Genomic DNA, 9620 nt, shown 5'->3' with positions numbered 1-9620 from the left:
ATAAGGAAAGGGAACCAAACAAAAAGAAAAACGAAGAAAAATAACGGTGATTTCTAACCCTACCTTACATTTAAGAAATCATCTAACAACTGTTTAACGTCTATTGTTATATATACAAACACACAATGAAATAAACAATATAACACTGAATTTGAAGATATGTTTTGCTGATAATGGCTCAGCTAGTTGTGTAAAACTTATTGTCTGTCTTTCATTGTGCACTAAGAAAATCTGTTTTAAAGCCTCAATAATTTAAAAGTTATCCAATAAAAGGAAACAATAAACACATATATTAAAAAATGTTTAATCTTCATCAGATATTGAACGGACATCACATGACTATTGGAATTTCTTTAAAAATGTAATTTTTGTTGCTTTTTGCTATCGATGATCGAAACGTCGTCTCCAAACAGTTTATAATAGCTAAGAGAAACCTGTTGAATCTTACTAAACGAATCATATTCTTCCATCCAAAACATTTTTAAATTGTAAAGTTTATTGTTTCAGAGAGTCAATACATGGTACACTTTTGATCAAAGATATTCACACACTATAAAAAGAATCCTAATACTTCGAAAGCACCCAGACGTACATCATAGTTAAATCATAATTATAGAAACTTGTTGATCCAAGAAAATTATGAAGGACGACTATCTTGTTTTCCACAGATATAAACTAAAGTATATAAACATTAAGTATGGAACCTGCATTAAAACATTTATTTTTTCTTTTGTTAGGAATTTTTGAGTTGAACGGGTCTAAAGTTGTCCAACAAGAAGTTTCCATTCACATCCTTGAGTCAACGGAATTCTTCCAACTGTGGAATAAAAATCAACAAGAAGTTCACATACATACAATAAACTTACACATACATGTGTTATTTCAATAAACGTATCTGTGTTCATTAATCAGAAAGGTAAAAAGTAGAGTATCACAAAAAACGTAATACATAACAGGTAAATACATAATGACATATTGGGTAGTTTGTGTAGTTTCCAGACACTTACCTGACTTGGTGAGATGGTCTTTCCAATGAAAACATTCCAAGTAGCATCAGTACACATGGGAGTGGTAAGAGAACCCTGATAACGGAAGCAAATCAAAGCGTCCGAAGGCAGTAGATCTGCTAGCTTTAAGTCAGGATTAGTAATAACGACCTTAGCTCCTGTATTTTCCACTGATTCCAAGGAATCGGTGATATCATCCAAGTCGTCACACGAATCTTTGTTCAACTGATAAAAAACGATTAAAAGTTAAGAAACAACGTGTATTTTTTCTAATTAGTTAGAGAATTTTTAATATAAAAAGTCTTCATTAGGTATTCTTGTTAAGTTTTAAATCAAAATAATATTTTTATTGAGTCATATTTAATTTCAGATTCTTATCAGAAATGCATAAAATATAATTGTTCATATTTTTTTCATTCATTTCTTTTAACTTATGAACTCAGAAGTTTTCACTGTATTTTTGAAACATAACAGTAGGTTTATTTATATTTTAAAAGTGAAATGTTTTTATTCTAAACATTGAACACAACATTAGATAAATACTATCTTAAAAAGCACACCGACAACAGCTATGCCATCCTTCTGAGGTAAAGCTTCCGTGATGTTGGAATATTTGGAATTGTAGTGAACTAGGTGGAGCTAAAAGCAAGCCAGAGTGAAACGATATTAGTTATAAATATGGATGTATTGTACTATAGTCACTTTCACATGAATCAACGTGTAAGGTTCCTTAAGAGAATATAATATTAACCAACAGTTAAACAACTCAATCTCTAACTTCTAAAAACTATTCCGTTTCTTTTCTTCTGAAGTTCTTAACACTTTACTTATTGCTTTGCAGCAAAGAAATCCAAGAGTTTTATATATAGCAAATAAATTAGTAAAATCTTTACCTGTAGCAGTCAAATCAATAGAACTTTTTATATGTAGCTGCATATGAACAATAAACTTTTTAGTCACTAAATGAATAAAATATTTTATTTGCAGCAGTCAAATCAGTATCAGACAAATCGAAAACAATTTTCACCTTGTAGTAGTTAAATCAATAAATATATTTATTTTTGAAAGCAATATTGGGAAATACTTCAAATAGTCTTAAACTTTTACAAAAATAGAAAGTTAAAACCTTATAAATATTATGGCGTGTTTCTTCATAATATCATTTTGAAGCAAACTTACTTCTAAAGGATAGACATTCTGTCCAACTGTGTGTTCAGATCCAAGAGAGTCATCTTTCCCCCAGCTCCTTGTCTTGTAACATCGGAGTACCAGTGCTGTTGAAGGTCACTTTCACTAAAGCATATATTTATAAGAGCAAGAGTTACCAATTGTATTAAATCTACCTATAAAGCAATTTCAATAGTCACGTGTTTATTAAATATATCTTTTGATTTGAATATAATAGAAGGCGATATATTTGTGAAAGTGAAATATTTTGTAATTTCTATTGCTTTATTTATTTAATGTTTATCATCTTATAAAATATGTGATGAATAATTAGAAAGTTTCATTTTCACAAGGGAAAGAAATATACGAAAAATTTCAATCGTAATCTCAGCAGTAAAATATGAAATAGAAAGGCATATGCTTCAAAATTTGTTCAAAAGTTTCTCTTTTATAAAATAAAACTTACGAAAACTTAAATGTGTTTTTCTTTGCTTTTGTGCGTTTCTTCGGGCCAAAATGCATGCTTGGCATTACACTGTTACTAAAGCTTATGGTCTGGAGGTTAGGGCGCTAGAGTCGCAATCTGAGGGTCGCAGGCTCGAATGTTATAATGTCGCGTTATAATGTGACGGGCAATCCCACTATTCGTTGGTAAAAGAGTAGCCCAAGAGTTGGTAGTGGGTGGTGATGAGTAGCTGCCTTCTCTCTAGTCTTACACTGCTAAATTAGGGACGGCTAGCGCAAATAGCCCTCGTGTAGCTTTGCGCGAAATTCAATACAAACAAACTTAGTAAATCTTATATCTAGTAATTTCTAGCCTTTCTAAAACACGGCTTAAAGCAAAATTGTTCTTCGTAAGTTATTTAATGTCAACTAAGCAGTGAAATTTTCCGATGGAACTGTAAGTATCAGTCACTACCAGCATCATACACATCTAAGACACAAACAAACATCCATACAATTTAAAGATAATATGTAAATCACTTCCTAAGTGTAAAGCAAAAGTTTCCTTTCAGATTGCCTTTCGATAAGGTTACATTGGTTGGAGATACGAATCTTAGGATTTTCTAGCGTAAAGCTACACAATAAGCTATCTGCGCTCTTTCCACCATGGGGAATCGAACCACTCATTTCATTTTTGCAAATCCGTAAAATTAACGCTGATACACCGGGGAACTGTTACTTCATTATGCCCTAACTAGTTGGACGAAAATATATGTGTTTGTGTGTTTATATATTTTAGGACGTCATTTTGTTGTTCACTATTGCAAAATATAAACAGGCAATATGCTATACCGTTTGTTTCTTTGTTTGTTTGAAATTCAAGCAAAACTTCACAAGGACTATTTGTGCTAAATGTTCAAAATTTTCAACTGATAGACTAGAATGTATGCAGATAGTTAATAGTGCTCGCTGCCAGCTCTTGAGCTACTATTGTGTGACCGAATAGTTGGTTTGGGTCATTTCTCTTATAAGCTATAGCACATCCACGGTTCCAGAGTGCGGAACAAATTTTCGCGGCGATTGGATAAAGCCTACAATGTCACCGGTAGACAATCTTATCAGAAATTCCGCGAGCAACTAAGGTACACAAGATGTCACTATAGCTAAACTAAATAGAACAAAATGTGCAAATGCTGTTTCGTATCATGTCTTTTGTTTACGTCTTTTTCACACCATTTAGATAAAGTATAAAATATATACTGCCTTGCTAAACCCCAAATGTAACAAAATTAATGTAACATACCAGTTTTTCTATGTACGTGCTATTTCGCAACAATTAAACATTCCCAGGTAGACAGTTGCCAACGTGTTGAAGAAATGACAATGAGCCGAAGAAACAATCAGGTAGGCGTAAAATACTGATTGACAGACGCCGACGCACCTTGAGAAAGCTAGTTACCTCATCTCGCCATCAGACTCTAGAGTATCTGTGTTTGGAGATGCGAGCAGCCACAAGCAATACTACAAGTGTTTTTCACCCCACGTCGAGAGCTGCGTGCCATGAATTTTCACGGAAGAGCTGCAGCCCGTTGATAAAAAAAACAAATGTCGATTGGCATGGGGCATGGCACACCAAACCTGGACCATGGATCAATGAAAATCGGTCCCGTGGAGCGACGAGTCACGCTACACATTCTTCCAGTCTGATGGACGTGTTTGGGTATGAAGATGTCTGGAGAATGCTTATTACCCGAATGTGTTGTCCCAACAGTGAAGTTTGGAGGTGGAGGTATCATGGTCTGGGGGTGCTTCTCGTGTATGGACTAGGTCCACTGGTCGCAGTGCATGGATCCATGAATGCTGAGTCAAACACTGATGTTCTGAACAATTCTGTGTGTCCTACATTGTGGCAGTTTTATGATACCGGCCTTTACACTGCCCAACATGATGCCCTCCATGTCACAAAGTAAGGATTGTAAACACGTGGTTTGAAGAGAATAACATCGGAACATTGCAGTGGCCAGCACTGTGCCCTAACCTGAACCCGATAGAACATCTTTGGGATGAACTGGAATGTAGAATTAGGGCAATGCCAAGATGGCCTATTTTTCAGTAGTGGAGCTTACTACTGCTTTAAAAGAGGAGTGGAGCACAGTACTATCAACTTTCTACCAGAAATTAATAGACAGCCTTCCACGGCACCTTGAAGCAGCCATTAAGGCCATAGATGGGCCAACATGCTATTAATTTCTTGGAATAAAGACATGTTTTATTCAAAACTACCCGTGTCCCATGAGTTTTTTGTAGGATAGTGTATTTGGAAAGGGATTATACCATTTGAGTAGATTATTTTGTTACTAACTGAAGAACATATAACTTAGTTAAAAATGTAAGTAATGGCAGTTATTTTTTTTTTAATTTTAGACTTCTTTTTGTTACATACTGTATGTACATATCAATAAAATATATATACAAATGAAAATAAAGAAGTTTCCATGAAGCTTAATCAGCTGATTTGTGAAAAACTCCTTAATAACTGTGACCAAAAATATCTACATTTATATATATATATATATTAATAAATATAAATAAACAAAACACAAAAAGTTGAAATTGGTATTAGAAGTCTATCTTAATCATAATTTTATATAACCTATATCTTAAATCAACAACTTATTGAACATAATATCCTGTATGCTATTCTTCTTTTATCACAAATAATGAATTATATAGATAACAAAATTAATGATAATATTAATCCTATATGAATAAAGTACCATTCAATGAATATTAATCAGTTTGTTTATGAACACCAGTTAATAAACAATCTTTTGAATTTTTTAACTCTGCAATTGTGATTATATTCCATAGCTCCCTGGGGAGATGGTTCATTATTTATGGTATCTTATACTCTTTAACTCTTGTTCCATAGTTCTTATTGTGATTTAGAATTCCATAATATTTTTTTCTAATGTTCTAGCATTATGAATATGATTTTTTAGTATTTTATTATTTAAAATATAATAGGAAATCAAAATTATTATGTATTTATAAAGTGCATTTACATCAAATAACTGGGTTCTTATAATTCCATCTGTTAATATAACATTTGCATTAAATATTTTTGTATCTTATATTTTGTTTAAGATTATCATCTTAAATATTCTTTATTGAATTATATATATATATATATTAAGTGAATATTACTTGTTGAACCATATATTGTCAATCCATAACATATAAAAGATTCTGCTAAAGATACATAAGTTAGGTTTTTATATTAATTGATAAAATGTTCTGTATCCTAAATAATTTTGCTGTAATAGGTCTTAATTTGTTGCAAATCATATATATAGTGTAGCCCCGTTATAACGCGATCGTTGGGGTCTATAAAATGTCATCGCGAAACAAGCAGGGTCGCGCTAAATCGGGGTTCAAGAAAATCACTCTTCAAACTTACCCAATGTTGACCTAACATCCTAAAACACCTATTTTCACCCTCTTTGACTAGTTTTTTACACGTTCCCTTTCTGGCAAGTAAATTACCTCTGAATTAAAGAATTTTGCGAATGAATCGTTGTTGTTACAGTAGAAATTAAAACACATTATTTTTAGTAAGCTTTTTAATGATCCATCGCGTTATATCCAAATTCGCGTTAAAACGAAACGCGTAAAATCGGGGTTTCCCTGTATTTATATATTTAGACCAACTAAAAACATCATCTATAATTAGCCCTAAGTATGTATTAATATTGACATTTTCTATATACATACATTTACAATCAGAATACTGCTTGTTATCTACAAATAAGTGTTTATAATTATTATTACATTTTGATCATGAATTTGTGAAAAATTTGTGTTAATAATACTTGTATATTGTGAATGAATTATCACACTTTTTGTTTTATCAGTATTCATGTATATTTCATTCATATTAAGCCTTTACCTTCATTTATTGAAATCAACTTGTAAAATTTCTTTGCCAACTTCCACATCAACACGAGTTAAAGCTGTATCATCTGCATATTGATATATTTCACTCTTTAAACTTCTATTTACAATATCATTAACATACAAGTTAAATAGTAGTGTACCCAAAATAAAACCTTGAGGAACACCATATGGTATAGTCATTGGATCACTCATTATTTCTCCAATTCTTGTTATTGCAACCCTATTACTCAAATAATTCATGAACCAGTTATGTAATTTCCCCCTCATATCCATCATGTATAGTTTATTCAGCAGTATTTTAAGATTTAATGCATCAAAAGCTCTATTAAATCAAGAAATAATACAAGTACCTTTATATTTTATCAAACTGTAAATTTACACAATTTAGAAAGTTTTCTAATAGTAATGTGATATTTTTATTTTTAATAAATCCATATTGACATTTGTTTATATTGTTATTTTTCAATAAAATTCAACATTTTGTTGTATACATACCTTTCCATTATTTTTTTCAATCACAGGTAAAATGGAAATTGGTCTATAATTATTATTATTTTTTTTTATCCTGACTTGTAAATAGGTTTTATCATTGATATTTTAAGTCCATCAGGTATTTTCTCTTCTTCATAAATTAAATTTAGGCATGTTATAACCTTTGCTAATACATTAATACATGGTTTTATGTATCTTAATTGCATGTCATTAATTTCTGGTCCTTTGTTAATATCCATTAAATTTACTATATTAATAACTTCTTCTTCTGCTATTAGAGGGAAATAAATTGTATTAGTCTGAGAGATTATACTCTGAAGATAATTACTTCTATTTGTGACATAGATATTATTATTTTCATTATTATGATTACTTTTTAGAGTATTTATCATATTTACAAACTCTATATTAAAATTATTTGCTCAATCTGTAGTACTTATATTTGTACTGATAAAATTTCACTTTATTTTTTCTTCAAGTGATTCATCACTAAAATGATTATTCACTAATTCATTAATGTATTTCCAAGTTTCTTTCATTTTATCCTGAATGCCAGAAAATGTTAACTTATAATAATTCTTTTTTGCCTTTCTTATAAAATATGTTCCAAAATTTCTCTTTGCTTTGTAAACTGCTTCATTTGTTTGATTCTTCTGACATTAATACTTATGCCATAATTTATCTTTTTCTCTTATTAACTCTAGAATATCAAAATCTATCCGAGATTTATGCTGTGTATTCCTCTTTTTTATTTTAATCCCAAATGTTTTTTTTTTTCAATTTCATTTAACAACCAAACAAATTTTATACCTTATCTCAGAAACTTTGGGCATCAAAGAAAAGTACAAAATCAAGTTGGTAATTTTGTTATCATTGAAAATATTTGAACAGAAGGCAGGTATTGTGGATGTAAGTAAGTGTATATAACTCACTAATAATTTGAATACACGTCGTTTCCATGGAAAATAACGTCTTCTATTTTAAGTATCACATCGAAGGCACTTGTGGTGTAAGTTTCCTTCTTTTCTAGAAAATATAAATTTTGCTAAATATCCTTATGAATCGCTGGTAATCTATTCTTATGTTTACTTTATGCAGATCGCTACCCCCCCCCAGTGGCACAACGGTATGTCTACGGACTTACAATGCTAGAAACCGGGTTTCGATACCCGTGGTGGGCAGAGCACAGTTAGCCCATTGTGTAGCTTTGTGCTTAACTTCAAAACAAATAAAACAAAAAGAAATATTTATTCACTTGAAGGCTCAGAATTTATCTATAAAACAGTATTTTATAAGATATTGTTACGTATCTGCTCGTTTGTTAATTTCCGGTATAAATTCTTTCCGAGGAACTTCAGCGATACAAGTCCTTTCTTAATCAAAACTAGTTTATTCTTTCTTGATACAACTTTTTAGTACACAGAATTTCCACACTCACTTTAAGCACTTTAAACTCAACAACCTTTATAACACATGCTATAAATCACAGTGATTCATACACTTTACTTACGGTGCCTACTGTTCGCTTCACTCAATTATTTATCTCTTCAATCTATCTACATATCTCTCTCTTCGATCTATCTCTTCTATCGCGCTGGTTTTTCTCGCCAGGCTTTAATACTAAGAAAGAGGGCGCCTCGAACAAACTAGAGTTGCCAGGAAAATTCATGATCCTTCGAGAAATTCCAGCGAGCATGCTCCCAGCGTCGCGTGACTTCCGCTGTCATAACAATATAATAATAATAACGATTTTATAAGAAATATATAACAAATGTAAGATCTAACACCAACATAATACAGAATACAACAGCCCACCTTTCTACTATTTTTACCCCTTACCTTCACCACACGTTAAACAGTGCTACTTACTGCTGTTACTCAATTTAAGACATTTTTTATATATGGCATGATTGAAGATCTGAGACGTGACATTACGCCATAAAGCATTGTTGACAGGTAAGTAATGGCCGTGTGGACAGCCCGTGAGCTTAGTCGTTGGGTTCGACTTTAAACTCGTTACCAAGTAATTCATTTGTGTGATGTCGCGAAAGGAGTACACAAGTCACAAACGCAAGGAAGTTTATGTGGGGAATAAAGAACTCACACAGAGACAATTGAATACAAATCAAATAACTTCTGTATGTATACACTGTTGAATGATTCATTTATATCGAAACTCTCAATGTTGTTTTGTGATGACACTACTACCAAATCATTGAGTTCTTCATTTTGAAAGACTAGGTATTTGTTAATAAGATACAACATTAGTTAAGTTATCAATTAAGCTAACACGAGAAATTTTCTTGGTCATAATCTGTATAATTCCACTTTAAACATTTTCAAATCTACACATTTCTTTAGTACAATTAACGTTCTTAACTTTTCTCTCTTTTTACATTATACATTATTAACATTAAGTGAATAAGTGTTAGACTACATCACAAATAGCATAGTTACAAGGAATTTGTGCAGCTAATTTCTTGTAGATTTTGTATTACTGCCATCTCCTTCTGGAGTTGGATCATGTTCTCGAAGCAACTTGATAGGTGCCAT

The 9620-nt window shown here is 31.6% G+C and overlaps 1 protein-coding gene across 1 annotated transcript; it reads right to left on the bottom strand.

Annotated features, from left to right (window-relative positions):
- Positions 1-748: 748 nt before the first annotated feature.
- Positions 749-9620, bottom strand: LOC106459495 (carbonic anhydrase-like). Its single transcript, XM_022385998.1, has 5 exons — positions 9566-9620; positions 2187-2281; positions 1554-1646; positions 1008-1232; positions 749-817 (listed from the first exon to the last, which is right to left on the bottom strand). The coding sequence occupies exons 1-5, from the start codon at positions 9618-9620 to the stop codon at positions 800-802; spliced, it is 486 nt and encodes a 161-aa protein (XP_022241706.1). The 3' UTR covers positions 749-799.

This window comes from Limulus polyphemus, unplaced genomic scaffold (genome assembly GCF_000517525.1).
Source record: "Limulus polyphemus unplaced genomic scaffold, Limulus_polyphemus-2.1.2 Scaffold618, whole genome shotgun sequence".
NCBI lineage: Eukaryota > Metazoa > Arthropoda > Merostomata > Xiphosura > Limulidae > Limulus > Limulus polyphemus.
This window is presented reverse-complemented; position numbering and strand designations above follow the sequence as displayed.

What these genes read in the sequence shown, in the direction of transcription:
- LOC106459495 (XM_022385998.1), bottom strand. Translation starts at nt 9,620, where the DNA reads ATGGCACCTATCAAGTTGCTTCGAGAACATGATCCAACTCCAGAAGGA. An exon ending in AACTCCAGAAGGAGATGGCA is followed by an intron (nt 2,282 to 9,565) that starts GTAATACAAAAT and finishes GACCTTCAACAG; the next exon opens with CACTGGTACTCCGATGTTAC. An exon ending in AGAATGTCTATCCTTTAGAA is followed by an intron (nt 1,647 to 2,186) that starts GTAAGTTTGCTT and finishes GCTTGCTTTTAG; the next exon opens with CTCCACCTAGTTCACTACAA.